The sequence below is a fragment of the Papio anubis genome, chromosome 14 (genome assembly GCF_008728515.1).
Source record: "Papio anubis isolate 15944 chromosome 14, Panubis1.0, whole genome shotgun sequence".
In the NCBI taxonomy this organism is placed as follows: domain Eukaryota; kingdom Metazoa; phylum Chordata; class Mammalia; order Primates; family Cercopithecidae; genus Papio; species Papio anubis.
Window position 1 is genome coordinate 15017862 of NC_044989.1, and position 18452 is coordinate 15036313.

Genomic DNA, 18452 nt, shown 5'->3' on the forward strand with positions numbered 1-18452 from the left:
AGAGTGCTCTAACCAGCACAAAGCTTAGAACTTTCTGTTTGGTGCTTGTGGGAGGCTCTGTCACTCCATCTGGATGGATGTGAATCAGGAAGCAACATAGCCCCAATTATTGCCAGGTATCGTCCTGCAACTACTACAACAAAGTGCTTTATGGTGAAACTAACATGACAGACAGCAGAGAAAAGAAATGGAAAGAAACTGGCTCTGTGACGATGCCTGCTGCTTGCGCAGCCAGCCCTGAAGTTAGCCCCACTTCTGGATCTTTCACTTACAGGAGCCAGTAAATTTTCTGGTAACTGAAGCCAATTTTCATTGTCTTTTTACTTGTGTCTAAAAATACTCTAAAACTAATCTATATTTATACAGTAGTGATTATAGTTCCTCATTATACCAAGGCAAAAACTTAACTCCAAATCTAGAGTAATTTTCCCAAGGTCAAAACTGGATAGAAACTAAGGAAGGTCTGACTACAAACCTGTCTTTTTCTACATTACCACGCTACTATTAAAATAGCTTATGATGTGTCTAAGATCCATCAAGCTTCAATTCAGTTCAACACATTGAAAACCTGCAACATTAAAGAATAAAATTTCCCAGATTTTCTTGTGTCTGTGTTGATTTAAAATTGTTTTCTCTGTTCTGCTCATGAGAATTTTTAATACCTCATGATCAAACGGCATCAATCTCTCATAGTCTTTTCACTCATAGGGTGGCATTAAAAAGCCCTCATCAGATGAGACATACTGGACAAAAAATGATTCTATAATGATTAAGGAACTCTGTGAGGTGATCCAGTGAATAAAATGTTAAATCGCTGGTAGAATTTCCTCAAGGCACATTCAGGAAAATACAAAATGAAAACAAATCCAGGTAGCACATTTGCCCACACTACAGTAATGAGCCCAAATCCAGGTGTTTGCTGCTCATGCCTCAGCTTGGCCAACCATCACTTCTCCCGTACCAGGCTGCAAGAGCCTTCACAACGAAATTTCCAGCCCTACACTTCCATTCCTTTCTCCAATCATCTACAATCATCACAAAAGTGGTGGGATATATATCTTTTCTTGAGACAGGGTCTCACTCTGTTGCTCAGGCTGGAGTGCAGGGGCATGATTTTGGCTCACTGCAACCTCCACCTCCTGAACTCAAGAGATCCTCCCGCCTCAGCCTTTTAAATAGCTGGGACTCCAGTGTTTTTACCACGTTGCCCAGGCTGGTCTTGAACTCCTGGCCTCAAGCAATCCGCCCGCCTCAGCCTCCCAAAGTGTTGGGATTACAGGTGTGAGTCACTGCACCCAGCCTAAAAGTAATCTTTATAAAACAAAAATCTGACAATGTCACCACCTAGTCGAAAACTTATGTCTAACTGATCCATTCCCAAGATAAGGTCTATCCTTTAGCCAGGTATACAAGAGTTTTCATTCCCAGCCCCCTTCCTATCTTTCTGGCCTTATCCTATGCTCTCATTTATACCACATTATTTAAATTAACTAAGGGTACTAGGTTATTTCACGTTTTTATCAAAACTGCTAAATCTGTCTTGAATGTTCCCATCTTTCTTATATTTCCTTCTGTGATGCCCATGACAAATACCCTTATCAGTTAAGACTCAGCTCAAAGACCTTTTATACTACAGGGCCTTTCCTGGCTATATCCCTAGCTCCACTGACTCTATTATTAACCATTTCTACCTTTCTGCCTCCACATCTTTCATTGAGTTATTTGTTTACCATCCTCATTTATGAAGAGATCTCCCTGGCTGTCAAGTCGGCATCCTGCGATAGCTGCAATTTTACGTCCTATGGGTGCCAATACTTGATGAAGCAGTAGGCACTAGCTGTGAGGAAAGGGCATGGCTGTTTATTATACATTCCTTCACTGCAGAGGCTAGAGAGTGTATTTATGAAATAGCAATTAGGAGATAAATCTGTTTGTAAGTTTGAAAGGTACTTAAATGAGAGGAGGGAGCTTACACGATCAACAAAGAATGGAAGAGCAAAGGGAGTCCAAGTCACTAAAGATTTACGGTTGAGTAATAAACAGCTGCAGAACCATGAAGTTTGCCAGAAAGAGGAGAGCACTGTAGTAGGGAGGTTATTTTCAGATTCCTTTCCCTCACTGCTTTTATCATGTTAAAATATGCTTTGGTATTTGCTGCACATAATTCTGAGATCGTTTATGTATTCCTCTGTCTTTCCCAAGACTTACACCCCCTGTGAATTTAGAATCCACATGCTTTGCAGGAAGGAGAGTGTACTCCTTTCAGCTTATTAATGAAGAGGCCTGGGAGGGCTGAAGAATGCACCAACAGCTCAGCATCCCACCAGAGTCCTCTCCAGGAGCAGAATGCATTATTACTTATGACGGTACTGTGTTCACGGTCCTTCGGCCAATTTTCAATCTCTCCTACTAAATGATTACCTTTGCCAATGGGAAATAATTTCCCAAGCACAGAGAAGGAGTTTTCAGCCTGCCAGTCAGGCCAGTAATCACCATCACCCCGGATGGGCTTCTGTAGCCAAATTTCTCAGGCAAGGGAGGTAAGGGAAAGCAAGACTTGAGGAGCGCGCCCATATGTGAATCTTGACTTTGTGAATTCTAGCTTGTAAAACACGGGAGCAGTTATCTAACTTCCCTGGGACTTAAATTCTGTGTCTGTTAAAATGGTGACGAATCTACTTCATGGGGCTGATGTGACAATTCAGTTGTGTTACAACATTCTCTTCCTCCTCTTATAGAATAGTATCTGGTGGGAAGGCTAGATGTGACGAGGGAAATGGAGGGAAATGGATGAAAATGGTTTATCTGCTCCACTATTCAAGTGCAGCCTGAGTGCCTAGGATAGACTTCTGGAGGCATTAGTTCGCCTTGTTATTATTATGTGGTGACACTGACATCTTTAAATTGTCTTTTCTCCAATTCATGCTACTATTCACAAGTATTCATTGGTTTCATGTTTCCTTTCCACATCATATGCAAACTTCTTTACTTGTCTTTTGAGGGACTCTTCATAGTATATGGTCCATTTGGGCCAAACTAACTTTCCAGCTTACTAAAGGTAAGACTTTGTATGGGCTGATAGGCATGCAAAATACTTATGTCTTGGCTTTGCCTACATGGGTATATCAGGCTACAATGACTCTTCTCTTTTCAGTTCCTAAAGCAGAAAAGTGTCATGCAATCTCATGCAATCAACATCAAATTTGGAATCAGGAGACCTGTGTTTGAAAAAGGAATTGGATATCTCCTGCTTGTTGAACTTCGGCCAATCACCCTCTAGTAATCTGACCTTCAGACTGGAGATGACAATACTTGCTTAATAATCACCCTCACAAATGTGTGTGAATATCAAATGAGCTAGGGTATGGGAAAATTATAATCCTCAAATTCAGAATTCACTATCATGCTATCTTGTATTCCTTGCTTTGTTTTTATGAGTGACTACACTGTTTTCCTAAGTTGCAAGCCCACTAGAATTAGGGACCGTATCTCAAACTTCCTTCGGGTTCTCACTACAGGAGTAGCATAGGGTTCAGTAACAACAAAGCAGCAGCAACTACAGTATTAACTTTAAAAAGTAGCAAATATGTATTTTAATACTTACTACGGCCCACACATGGTTCAAATCACCACTACTACAAAGTTATGTAGGTAAGGAAACCTAATATTTGTACTTTATAGTACAGAACTGTCTGAATTGGAAAGGGAAGATTCTAAATGTTTTAATCAACACGTAAATCTGCATACAGATAAAAGCAGGCACCAGGCAAGAGGAGAGCAAAAAGTAAAGAATAAACAGTAGGGTAAGTCCAAGAAAAGCCAAAGCACTGGAGGGGAGGTAGGCTTGTCCAAACCACGGAAATTCTAAGGACAGCAGATAATATAGTTTGGTTCTGTGTTACCACCCAAATCTCGCCTTGAATTGTAATAATCTCCATGTGTCAAGAGCAGGACCAGGTGGAGATAATTGAATCATGGGGGATGTTTCCCCCATGCTGTTCCTGTGACAGTGAGTGAGTTCTCACAAGAGCTGATGGTTTTAGAAGGGGCTTCCCCCTTGGCTGGGCACTCATTCTCTCTCCTGCCACCCTGTGAAAAGGTGGCTTCCTCCATGATTGTAAGTTTCCTGAGGCCTCCCCAGCCATGCAGAACTATGAGTCAATTAGATCTCTTTCCTTTATAAATTACCCAGTCTCAGATATTTCTTCATAGCAGCATGAGAACTGATGAATACAGCAGACATTGTTAACATTTTGAGAGCTCTTAAGTAGGGCTACAATTAAAAACTGAAAGAGGCACTCATTAGGATGCCCGTAAGGGGCCCCAGCAATCTTACTACATTTTTCTTGTCTATCTGCTTTCCCAGTCTCCTAAAACACTACTTTGTACCTTACCCTCTCTTCAAATCTCCAACTCTACCTCCTTTCTACTCACATTAAGCTGATTCCTTTCGTTGCAATCAGAAGAGAATGTCCTCCATCTCTTACCACTACATTTCCCCACCTACTTGCATCTGTGCCCATCAGCTTCCTATCTCTCCTGCTATTGGGGGAAACTGACAGGATCCTATTCAAGGCGAATTGTTCCATCTGGATTCCAGGTCTCATCCACTCTCACCCATTAAGACAGAAACTCTTAATATTTAAAAAACATATTTATTAAAGGAAAATATGTAATAATGAAAAAAAGGATGATCTATGAAGGAGAGGGTAGAGTTTCTTGATTTCAAGATTGCTTGTCAGTGCTTGTTGGTTTCCCCTCATCCTCAATTCTTAATATTGTAGTGTCCTGGGGCTTCATCCTCTCTCCTCCTTTCTTCTCTACCTACTTACTTCCTTGAGAATTTTACCGAGCCTCCTAGTTGTGACTCCTCTTGATGCACTAAGAATTCCCAAATGTATTTCTAGTCTCTACTTCTCTAATACACTCTAAACTCATATAGACAGCTGTCAACAGCTCAACTTGGATGTTCAAAAGCCATATCAATCTTTTAAAAAACTATTCTGAAATAATTATAGATGCACAAGAAGTTGCAAAATAGTACAGAGAGGTCCCGTGTAACTATCACTCAGCTTCCCCTACAATGACATCTTACGAAAAGCCATACCAATTTTAATATGTCCCAAATCAAACTATCCCCAAAAGCTATTTCTTGACATTCAACAAATACTCATTATCTCTTCTTTGTACACATGGCATTTATTAATACACTTAAATAGTACTTCTTATAGTTCACTCAATATGCACGTATGCATGTACACATACGCTTCAATAAACTATGAGCTTCTCAAAGGCAAGGGTCATGGCAACCTTTTACTTGTCTACAGCACCCAGAATGGTGACTAAACATTTCCTGAAAGTATTTGGAATAAATAAAGCTTATTCAGGTCAGAATCACAGGAGTCAAACAACTAGACCAAAGCCAGAGATCAATGGGCAAAATACTTATTTAAAGATCAAAAAAAAATTCGAATCAACAGTTAGTGTTCTTTAACCCTGAGAAAACATTATATAACACTTTTATAGTTGAGTTCAGTATGATTATAGTTTAGCAACAACAATAACTATAAAATTGAGTGGGGGAGAAGGCTAAAAAGATGAGTATACCACTTTCTACTTAGGAATAGAAGCTTCACAAACGCAGTGTCTTTAAGACAAATGTGCATTAGGTATATATCTTTCCTATTTAAAAAATTACGGAAAAGATCACAAGATCTTCATTTAATGATGTAATGTATATACCAAAAATTATAAAGATCAATATAATTTAATACAAATATATAAACCTCTAGACACTGGAAAAGGCAAATAATTACACATACATGTATTTTATTTGGCTTTAAAGGTGTTATATCTTGAATAAAGTAAAATCTACTTACGTATAAACAAAAATGTGTATGTACATATGACAGTATGCTTACTTTGACAAATATTTTTCAATAATTGTTTCCCATTTTTCCACTTGGGCTTTAATGACAGTCCTTTTGTAAAGTATTATTAAGCCTATAAAGTCTCTAAAATCTTATGGAGGTTTGGCTCCAGAAGATATACTATTATAGTGCAGAAAATGTATAGTGATTTCTGCAAAAGAGATAACCTCTAAGGTTTTATAATTTATTGTTAGCTAGACATTTGGTTGGATATGTGTAGAAGGAACTATTTTCTCCATCTTTCAAGTTCCTACCTTGACCCATAAAGCAGGAAGCTCCCCCTATGAGTCCCAAGATGTCAAGTACTCTTCACCCCCACTCCCCATTTCTGAGGAGAGGAGGAGTGGCATCTGGTAAGCGAAATGGGGAGAAACAGTTGATGATGGGTGGCGAGCTCTTTCCCTACCTTTCTCATATCTACCAGACTTGAAGAAGCGCATACACTCTTCTGGTGGTGTTGTCCTCCCAGTGGGAAACATTTGCGGGTCAGGCCCAGACTTTTGCTACAGAGAAGTATATCTGTCCAACATGTTTATGTGGCTACTGAGCCCCTGAGAGTGACCAGCCTGAGTTGATGTGTGCTGAAATATACACTGCATTTCAAAGGCTTTTTTTTTTTTTTTAAACGCAAAATATCTCACTGTCATTTTTATATTGATCACATGATAAAATAGTAATACTTCGGACAATTTCACCTATTTTGTTTGATTTTTTAAAATGTGGCTATTAGAAAATTTCAGCCTCCACATGTGGCACACATGATAGTTCTGCTGGACAGCACTAATTTGGGGGCCAGCTCTCTGGAGCTCACGAATAGGAGGCAGCCCTTCTGGCAAAGCATGTATGTTCTGCAGAACTGACTGTCCTCGGCAGGGCTGTCTGAAGACTGAGTGCAGGGTGTAGGATAGGAGGACAAAAACAGCAGAAAACTGACATGGAAAACAAAGCCACAGTCTCTAGGCTAATTCTACCAAAAATAAAGCTGCTATTTTCTTTCTGGGTACCCGATTCCTCTATCTCTTAAGTGATTACAACTTGATAATGGAAAAATGACAATTATTTATTACTTTTTCCTGATTAAAACCCAAAGATACGATAGAAATATTTCTGCTCTCTTGGAAGTAGCACAAGCACAAAATTCAGGGATGAGCACACAGCAAAGAAAGTGGTCTTCTCCAGGTCCTTAGGGGTTTAAGTTTCAAAAGCTTCTAAGATTTCAGTGGAGAGTTCTGCCCTGGGTGGTTCTCAGCTGAAACAAAAGTGGCACATGAGTGGGAAACCGGCCTGGGAAGCAGGTTTCTAAGTGAGATTCCCCCGCAAAATGACAGTGACAGCCACTGGAACACTTAACTGAGAGGAACACGGGGCTTCAGTGGGGAAATGGAAATCAGGAAGGTAGCGTGACCACGGCCAGGGATATGTGAAACAGATCAGTCTCTGCCAGAGGAGGCAGTATGGAGGGACGGAAACATTGTCTTTCCTCCATGGTAGACATATGCCGCAGTTAACATCCTGATTGGAGACTTTAAAAATTTTTTTATTTTATTTATTTATTTATTTATTTTTGAGACAGCGTTGCCTATTTGAATTGTGAACTGAAGTTGCTGCTTTTTGCATGCAAGGCTACTTTTGCTTACATTTTCTTCCAAGTGAGCAAAGTGAGACAGTGACTTCAAGAAAAACAACACAGAATTGGTTGTCATGATAAAATTGGAACTTTCAAGCAAAAATTCAAATTTTGGAAAACTTGGATCTACCACTGTAAAGCTGAGAGCTTCCCAATACTGACAGACTTACTGGCTGAGATAAGAGCTCATATTAATGAATGAGTTTTTTTCGTATTCTCTGATGCAATCTATCAACATCTGGATGATCTATATAACTCAGTGAACTGAAACTTCTAAATGCCTTCATGCAATTATATTACAAGATCATACCTGGGAAATGAATCCATTCAAGTGTAACCTAGACCAACAGTTTTAATGCGACAGGGTACAAAAAGTTCAATAATATGGCTTCATATGTCACACTGCAACTAGTCTTTAAGACTTTATCACATGTTGAGTTTCAGTGTAGTATCAAAGAAGAATACTCCAAATTATAGGCTATTAAAATACCTCTCCCTTTTTCAACCTCTTATCTGTGTAAGGCTGGGTTTTCTTTCAACCTAAACAACAGACTGAATGCAGAAACTAACATGAGAATCCAGCTGTGTTCTATTAAGCCAGACAAGAAAATGTAACACAGTGCTGTTTTTTCATTATTTTCTGTCTTGGAGATACAGTTGTTTTTCATTAAACATGCTATTCATGTCAACCTATAATGGCTCTATTATTGGTATTTTTAAATAAATAAGTTTAAAATTTTGTTTTTAACTTCTTCTACTTCTTCTTCTATTTTTTTTTTTTTGAGACAGAGTCTCTCTCTGCCACCAGGATGGAGTGCAGTCGCGCTATCTCAACTCAGTGCAACCTCCGACTCCCTGGTTCAAGCGATTTTCCTGCCTCAGCCTCTCGAGTAGCTGGGATTACAGGCATGTGCCACCACACCCAGCTAATTTTTGTATTTTTAATAGAGACAGAGTTTCACCATGTTAGCCAGGATGGTCCCGATCTCTTGCCTCGAGATCCACCCACCTTGGCCTCCCAAAATGGCCTCCCAAAGCTGGGATTACAGGTATGAGCCACGGTGCCCAGCCTGTCTTTAACTTCTAATATGATAAATATTATTAGATACAACCGCCATAAACAAAAACTCTTTAGAATCCTCACTAATTCTTAAGAATACTAAAGCATCCTGAGATCAAAGTTTTGAGAATGACCAATCTATGATAATTATTTAATCAACCATCTAAGTATAAAGTACCTATTTTATACTGTGCTAGGACATAGGAAATAAGAGATAAAAGGCACCATCCCTGTCCTCAAAAATTTCCAATTTCATGGGCAAGGTACTTCCCAATTAACATAACTTAAAAATTGTTTTACTGTATAACTTTTAAAAACCTTCATTTCACGTTTCTTATAAACATGTCTTTTATAGCTTAATGTCTCCCATGGAAACTAATACTGTATGTAGCACATAGCAAATGCCTAAATACTTCATGATTCACTCTGAATCTGACATATGGCATCAGAAAGTCACAATATACATTAAATAAACATTTTTCTGTAAGTTTCAGACACTGATTACTCATGGTGAAAGATGTACTGCCAACCTTAGTTAAAAGATAGTATTGGCAATGCAGAGACCCTGAAGTTACAGCTACAATGCAACCTTTTGATCAAGACTTTTACAATAAATTTCATATTTAGGTCAAGTTGTACTTTTTAAGATTAATTTATTCTACCAGATGTTCAGGCCAACAGGCTGAATAATAGGATAAGGAAGGAAATGGTAGCTTATTTCGAGAATCTGAACAGTAAACAAAGATGCTCTTATGCTGTTTCCATAACTCCAGGAGGCAGAACCAAACAGTGGAGATTAAAATTAGGCAAAAGATACCTTTAATTAAATAAATAAAGCAAGTAAGCAGGGATACTGGTTTAATTATCAGTAGAAATGAGTTTGAAGGTTAAAAAATAGACTAGATAAGAGGTTCTCAACAATGTTTCTGCTCCAATCCAAAGGAGACAACCTGTTTCCCATTAGAAGCAGAGGTTTACAATGGCAATGAATCACAAACGGTATGAGTTGGAAAGGTAGCACGTGCAAGGTGGGGGAAAAGGGAGTGGGAAAATACATATTAAATTCCAGGTTGAGAAACACCAGTCAAGGTACCAGAAGGACTTTTTAAATTGTATGATTACCTGGGAGTTTTTAAAGAAGGATCCTGGCAAACTTCTTGACAGCATTTCATAAGAGAGAGAAGTATTTTCCACACATTTATCTATGGATGTAGCAGTACTAGCTATTGAAAGCAAGTGGAAAGTATAAAACACAAAGGCTAAGATTACACATATGCTCCCCATTGCTAACCACCTAATACCAAGCAAATCATGTTCTGACCTGCCTTTCAGCCTCTTTTACAACCATTTTCCTGGATTTCTAACCCATTCACTTGTTCCCTGTTCCTTCTACAAAAATGCTTGTAACAGCTGAATTGACAAGCAATAGAGGAGCAACTCTAATCTGATTCAACCAAAAAAAAAAAGCAATTTAGATTTGGTACAAATGCACTTTAAACATTTGCATCCTTTTTCCTTCTACATATTAATCATCTCAAATGGCACACAAATTCACTGACTATATGACATAATACTATTTGTGAATATCTTTCCCAGAGATTCTAGGAATTCTGCAAATGTAAATGGCAACGGAATGGCTGTTACCATGAAAGCAAAGAGCCTTCTCTGGTATGTTTTGCCAGTGGATTGGGCACTCAATTCAGGCCTTGGGAATATTCCTTTCTGAATTCTAATATCTGAACAATTGCTTATTGTTTTTGTTATGCACTTGAGAATTAGCTTACCAGTTCTTTCCAAAAATTTCTTTCTAAATTAAATGTGGGTACACATTTGAAAACTGCACACTATGTATGAATAGTACACACTTATTTTACATTTTTAACATCATGTACAAGCTGTTGGGAACATCTGGTGTTTTGAAAATCTGGGCAAAGCCAGCTGCATTTCCTCTTCCAAATGTGTTCTCTGACATCTGCAGGCTGTGTTTCATGTTGATTTGTATACTCTCTCTCTTTCTATCTAAATAGGGCAGCATTATGTACTTTCAAACACGCATTTTTTCCAACTTTATACTTTTCCTCTCTGAACAAAAAATTTAAAACTTGCCAATTAATAAAATGAGAAAAAATGTTGTAGTTAAAGATGTAAAGTTAATTTTAAATGTATCTGTCTCACTTCTCTATAATTTACTTCAATCAGCAGAAAATCGCCTCCTGAGAACAGTTTACAATAAAGAAATATCTATGCTTGGATTATACTATCTGAGCTAAGAGAAAACAACACAGTAATTAACAGATTGAATCTTTACTGGGTCAGGTGCACCTCTAACCCAACAAAATACACATATGTGCACCAACAACTGTGCCACACATTTTCAGGGGTTGGCGGACATCTTGAAAGAAGTATAAGGTTAAGAAACTAAAGCGATGACAATGTGAATAATTCAAAATCACCTAACTTAAAGCATCGTAAATAACAGCTAAAACGCAAGTGGACTTTACATCCTACTCTTACATGTAATCATACATAAAAGATTGCTGTTGCCAAGTCTAAAACTCTGTGTCCCCTCCACCTGCACGCTCACAATTAGCATACAGTCCCAGCTGACCCTGCTGCCTTCCCTTCCTGTCCTCACATAAAATATTTAAAACAACCTCCAGCCTGAGGGTGGGGTGGAAAACCGCCTGGGAGCAAAGGCACCTCCACCTTCCTGGATGACCTGCTGGCCTGTTAGCCCGGAAGGCTAGTTCACAAGTCTCAAATCTGAGCTGGTTCCTTGGATCTTAAACTCCCAACTTGGCTCGGTTCCTTCCCATATATAACCAGGTTCCTGCCTGGACTTTCTCATTTTTATTCAGCTCTGCTCTGGACACATCCCAGGACATGCTGCTCCTACTGGGCTAAAAATGCTCAGGGCTCTCTGGTTCCACTGCTCTCCCACAGTTTCTGGAATGGTTCCAGGTCCCCTGACTCTAGTTGCTTGTTCTATGACATCTTAGAGATAGCAGAGTTCAATGGTTAAGAGAAAAGGCCATAGGATAAATCTCCATGAGTTCAAATTGACTTCTCTATTACCAACTTAACTTTGGTAAGCCTCAGTTTGCTCATCTATAAAACTGAGGTAATAACATTATCTCCCTCACAGATTACTCAGCCACAACCTCTGTCTCAAGGAAGCAGAAGTCTAAGAGAGATTCCTGAAGCTAAACCACACAGCTGATAAGTGATGGGTTCAGAGTTCAAAGCCAGGTTTATATGTCTCTAAACACATTCTTTTCAAATACATGACGCTCTTGTCTTTTAAAATCATCCTTATTTTTCTCTTCAAAACCAACAAAAACGATGATCTCCTTTTCATAGCAGTGGTTGTGAAATTTAAAACCAAGATACATTACTAGGGTTGCAATAATAAGAAAATAAAGAAGTACTTGGTTATCCACAACTATTAATCTAGTGATTTGGTTAAAACTAGCATTCTTCACAGAAGTTGGAACCTCTGCCTGTGCCAATCTCCAAGTGAATGATTTGCAATTCTTGGCCTTTACAGTCTATTTCCAGGATAATACTAATTAAAATAATAATCTTTGGGATAGGGTAGTGGGCAGACTTGGTGACTTGCAGGGAAGGAGAAGGCAACGGCAAAGACGGCAAAAGAGAAAATCAAATAGGAGCTCCAAAGGCGACAGACTTCAGCAGTTGAGTCTAAAGGCTAAGATTTTCCAGGAGAGAGATATGCCCAGAGTTCAAGTAGTGAAAAATGTCCATTTGTTTAGCAGCAGTGTCTGGGTGCGGAGACGGGAAAGGGGAGGAGGAAAACCCACATTATCTATTCTGAGTGAGGCTACACATTGCTGAGGGATTGAGTGCAGGTATTAAGATCCAGTCAAAGGGCACCAAACTGAGCATGGGGGAGACATCAGAAAATGCAATATGCACTTCCTTTGATAATCCTATCACCAAGTTACATACTGCATGATATGAATAATAACTTCTATATTTTTAATTTTTTATGTTTTTATTTTTTTGAGACAGAGTCTTGCTCTGTCACCCAGGCTGGAGTGTAGTGGCATGATCTCAGCTCACTGCAACCTCCGTTTCCTGGGTTCATGAGATTCTCCTGCCTCAGCCTCCTGAGTAGCTGGGACTACAGCTGCATACCACCATGCCCAGGTAATTTTTCTTTTTTTTGGTGTTTGTTTGTTTGTTTGTTTTTTTCAGTAGAGACAGGGTTTCACCATGTTGGCCAAGCTGGTCTCAAACTCCTGACCTCAAGTAATCCGCTAGCCTCAGCCTCCCAAAGTGCTGGGATTACAGGCTTGAGCCACTACGCCCGGCCAATAACTTTTTTAAAAACTCAGGTTAACCCAAGCTAAGTTGTTAGCCTGGTTTCCAATGCAGGTAATCTGGGCTGGGCACTGGAGCTCCTTTACATTTGTCAACTGGAAAGAACAGAATGGCATATTTACTATAAAGTGACATGAGAACTGTAACATGTTCTAAGTATACATGTAAATGAGAAGAGTCACCTCTATTTTAGCATATTTTTACATCTGTAATAGAGAAAAACAACTTCCCAATTAAAATGCCTCCTTCATAGCAAATAAAAACTTTTTAAAAAGCCAACATGTAATTATTTTCCATTTCAAGAAAGGAAATAAAAATAAAATCTACAGAATGTAGGAGCAATTTTCATTTCTTCTAATGCGCTCAAACCACTTTCAAGTATCTTTTTGTTTACCTTGGTCACAGCTTTTGGAGAAAACGTAACTGCATCTACCACAGTGATGAGGTCACCTGGGTGGAGACGATCAAAGTACTTCATGCAGACATCATAGGCACGAAGCCACTCCGGTGAAGAGCCTGGGACTTGTTTGATGAGATGAGGGTCTCCAGTCCAGAACAACTTCTGTAACCAGATGGTGTACAGAGAGCTTGGCGAAAGCATCCGCCCATCCTTTTCAGGGATTTTGGGAACAAGTTTGGAAATAGATAAAATATTTTGACTTGAAAGAACCGGCTCCAATGCTTCAAGAGGACTCATGTTTTCATCTGTCAGCTTTTTGTAATTAAGACCTACCAGAAAAAAAAGAAAGTAGGTAAGCGGTTCACTCCAATGTAAATATATAGGCACTTTCAAACACACACACACAGCCCTCTGTATGTCTGAATGCAAAGATTTATCAACTTAGCTATAGTAGCTAGTTGAGGTTTCCTATTAGAAAGATCAGGAGATCTGAGCTCCAGTCACAGCCCGAAACTTATTCGGCTGTGCGATCCCCCAGATTGGCCATTCATCTTCTGTGTGCCTCCATTTCCTTGTTTATACACTAGAGATGACAATATCTCCATGCCTTTGGAATCCCCTGCAGCACCTATGTTTTCTTCTATCAGTGCATTCACCAAACTGCATTACATTCCTTTGTTATTTATCTGGCATTTCACTAGTTATTTGAAGGCAAGGATTGACTCTTATTCCCTTATCCTCTGTGTCTAGGCCAGTGTCTCATTTGATTATTCAGAAAACAACTGATAAACTGAAGGGAACTCTCCCGATTATTATGAATATCAAACAAACATAGATTTGAATGTGCCTTGCAAATTATAAAGTATAAAAATTTAAGAGGTTTTAAGGGGTTTAATTTCTTAGTTATGAGCATAAAGACCATTCTAAAGATTTCCATCATTTCACAAAAATTCGAAGGCTCTTATTTTAAGTGTTCCATGCATATTTTAATCATATAGGCTCCAGTGGAATGAAATTCTGCTGAACTGCCTATTTAAAGTGTCTTGGCCTTGCCTTTTATATACATAAAATATAACCAATGGGAGTAGGGAAAAATCCTGGAGCAGAAGTCCAAAACTTTGGATTTTAGTACCAGGTCTACCATAAGTCACTGTGCGACTTCCAATAGGTTTCTTACTTTTTCTGGTATTTAATTCCCTCAATCATAAGTGAAAGAGTTGGAAATATAATAACTAAAGTCAATTAGCTTCAAAATTCTGTGGTTTCAGAGCTCTGCCAACCATAATGCATGAACAGGATTGTGTACAGAAAATTAATCCCCAGATTTAATTTAAAAGAATGAATTCAAGCAGGGAAACAATCATCCTACCTGATGCAACAACCTTAAACTTCTTCAGCAGCCGAATGTGGGTTTCTGGTTTAATGGCATAGTTCCCCAAATCTGCACAGCCACAGTTTTCCAGAAGAGTGAAATAATACAGCAGCCTTTGGTGATCAAAGCCACCAATAGTGGGGTAAATATACTTGACCATGTGCTGGTGAAAGGCTTCCGGATCAGTCTTCAAAGTCTCAAAGAGATGAAGGTCTTGGGCTCTATTTTCAATTTCTAGTGTGGACAAACTGAAATTAAGAGCCAAAGGAACTGTGTTAAGATTTTGTTCCTTTATTAAAGTGATTTTTTTTTAACCAAGGAAGAAACACTACTTCTTATAGCTCCCTTCTTCCTGCCTACTCAAAGACAGTGAACCATCATCAGAACCCAATCAGCCTGAATAAAGGGAAACAAATGTGTCAGATGCCTACTAACATTTAACTGACTACACACTCGTCATGTTGTCTCACAGGGGTCTACAGCAACCCTGTGAAGTAGGCTTTCCTTCAAGTTCCAGAAGTTGGGAAAGTTGTCTGATGTTTCCCAGCTAGGAAATAAACTAACATCTGTCAGTGTTCACTCTTAATCACGTATTCATGTCATTAAAAGGGTTTAAAATCTATGCTTCTTCACAGAAACAGAAACAGGCTTATTATTTCAGGAATTTAGGAAATGATACAGAAAAAACCCTAAACTTTTAGGCTTAAGATTTACATGCAAGAGTCTTGAATGAATATTCAATAAACCCAAATTTTATGCTGTGTTCAGATAAAAGAAAAATAGAAAAAAAGGGATAATTAAACTTTCACTTGGGTTATCTGCAGTAATGCTACTTAAATAAAACACATATCTTAATACTTTCATCCTAACTTAGATGTCTTTGTAATCTAATTTTTAAAAGTCGTTTAAACTCTTGGGAAAAGAAAAATTAAGGTATTTTTGCTTGGTTGATTGGTTTGTACTTTTAGAAGGGGAAAGGAGGGGGTTAATTTTGGTCTTGCGCTTCTCCCTGGACAGAATCTGGACAGAACCTCTGGTCTAGTATAATCTCAATGCCCCTTACGTGATGAGTTTCACACTCTCTAATTGTAAGAGTCCTTCAGGCAGCCCTGCACTCACAGAAGTGTCCAGGTTCTAGGGTTCTTGGAAGCAGCAACGGAAGCATCTGGGGGCAGTAAGTGAGACCTTGGGCAGCAACAAAGTTAGGCTTCAAAAAGTTCTAAAGCAGCTCCTCTGAAATACGACAATTTGTTTATTGAAAGTGCCAAAAGACATGTTTTTGGTTTATGTAGATACAGCTAGTATAAATCATGTTTTAAAACTTTTAGGAGAATGTGACAACACTTGGGATAAAAAGGGTAATCTATAAAGTCAAAGCATCAAGTAATTTTTAAAAACTGGTCTTTTTACTTTTGCTTCAAGAAAAACCTTATTTTTCCATTCAGATACAGTGCAAACATTTACAAGAATATCTCTATCTATAAATATGTCCCCAGTCTATAAAAATTTCTCTCACTGCCTCCTCTGAGCTATCGGCACGTGCTGAATATCCTTCTATTCTGTTACTCATAACGTATTTTAACTACTTATTACCTTGTCTATCTCCCTTACTAGACTGTGCTGCTTGATGGCATAGACCTTATTACATCATCTGAATCTCTAGTTTCTCAATACTAAGAACCAGTGTGTGGCACAAGGAAAACATTCAATATATGTCTTGTGAATGCTAAATAGATGAGTGCATGAGCAAAAACTTTGGTGTCCTCTAAGTAGAAGGCACTGTGCTCAGAACTGGGGAGGACATAAAGACTTACAGCATAGAGCTCCCATCCAAGTTTGAAAATCCAGTTGAGTTATAAATACTTACAGTTAAATAATGATGCAAAACAACAGTATCACCTGACAAAGGGCACACAATTATAGTCCAATTAAGAGTAGGATCACTAAAAGCTGTGACTGCAGAGGATGTAGAAATCAATGATAATGGAAGGCTTACTGAAAGAAGCACTTGAATTTGGCATTGTAGGAAGAAATTAAGCAGAAATAATGTGAACAGAAGTATCAAGAAAGCAAAAGGGCCTGTACACGGAACAGTGAATATAAATAGCTGGGTGGTCGAAAATATTCTTGATACTATCACTATTCAAAGAATACCATCATCTCTGAAAGATAGTGTACACACAGTAGTATGGGACAGTGAATCACAGAATTTCTGATGTTCCTTCATAATTTCCAAATGAAGTCTGAAAACAATGTAGTAAGGAAGTGAATAAGAAACTGTGTAGTCGCAATAAAAGGAATCTTATTGACAAAGATTTGCAGGCAGAACAACATGCCAAACGGAGGAGAGAAAACAAATTTATATTTATCATGCTGATTACTTTCTTGCTAAGTTAAAGTTGGGTAATTATCAACTTACAGATGAGAAATTGTCATTTAGAGAGGTTATATGACTTGTCTAAGACAAAGAGTCCAGATCTGTCTGGATTCAAAATACACAACTGCTCAGGACATCATAAAGCAACCATCAAGGTCAAGCACCCGTGTCAACAACCGCTTCAAAACCAGGATTCTTTCTGCAACACAGACATGAGTTCTCTCTCCCAGCAGCAATAACCGAAAAGAGTTCTCCTGTCATACTTCATTCATAACACCTTGATAAACCAAGTATTCAAGACAGACTCATCTACAAAATGGACAATGACTATATCATAACAGCTTTAGTTCATCTCTGTTTGACTTGATTATGAATATAGTCTCTCTCCATCCACATTACTTTCCCTCTTGCCCACTCACTTACTCTTCTGTGCCTACAATTTAGTTTGCCTGCTGTGCAATTTTACCTAATTATCTTGTCAAGACAGATACTGGAATACCTTTACTGACACATGATAAATACCCAAACGTCCCTTTTCAGTAAATTACAACGTGCTAAGATCTTTTATAGATGCCAGTAATCAATAACTCATTTTAATCATTTCCATTGAAAGAAGCTGTTATCTTCCCTTTGGAACCAGAAAAGGGAAATCTTTCTTTGAAATCTTTGTTTAGAAAAAAATTCCAAAGAACCCATATTTAAAAGAGTAGAAAGAAATACCAAGAAACCATTGTGGTCTTTTCACTAATCAAATTAATGATTACCCTTCAAACCTGCTTAAGTGATTTTTCCTGAACCAAGTTTTAGTTATAAAGCAGCTTATATACATAGTGCATATTTAACTTTCAGCGATTAACAGAAGCAGCCAGCATTAGTTGTACTCAATGCACAGAAATAAATTATTAGTACTAATCTCATGAATAAGGTGTTCTGTAATGGCTTCCAGATGTCAGTCACCCAAAAATGTGATTCAAGAACATCAGGTATTGAAAGGACTTTTATTTGTATAAGAAAAACAAACTTATTTAAACACACTTTTCTTTACTCAGCTGAGACTGAGTGATTACAAAAATTCATTAGCTCACTGAAGGGAGTACTTAGAAGGAAAGAGGAAGGAGGAGGCAAGAAGGAAGAAGGTGAATGGGAGAAGGGAGAAGGCTGCTGGGAAAGGACGAAGACAGAATAAAGAGGATGAGGAAGGGCTGGAAGTGAAAATGTACAGATAACCTACCAGCACTCTTGTTTCTATTACCTCATTAACACTCATAATAACCCTCTGCAAAAGGTCTAAATATTCCTATTCTCTGAAGGAAGCTAAGGCTCAGACAAAAATCACACAACT

General features: G+C 38.4%; 1 protein-coding gene across 3 annotated transcripts in view; it reads right to left on the reverse strand.

The window, feature by feature from the left end:
• The window catches only part of NBAS (NBAS subunit of NRZ tethering complex), a 405988-nt gene that overhangs the window by 88802 nt on the left and 298734 nt on the right, over nt 1-18452 (reverse strand). For all 3 annotated transcript variants that reach the window (XM_021924592.2, XM_003908295.5, XM_017947297.3), the window contains 2 exons: nt 14731-14981; nt 13356-13690 (listed from right to left, as the gene is read on the reverse strand). In XM_021924592.2, coding sequence (XP_021780284.2) covers nt 13356-13690; nt 14731-14981 — 586 coding nt within the window. The remainder of the gene's footprint in view (nt 1-13355; nt 13691-14730; nt 14982-18452) is intronic.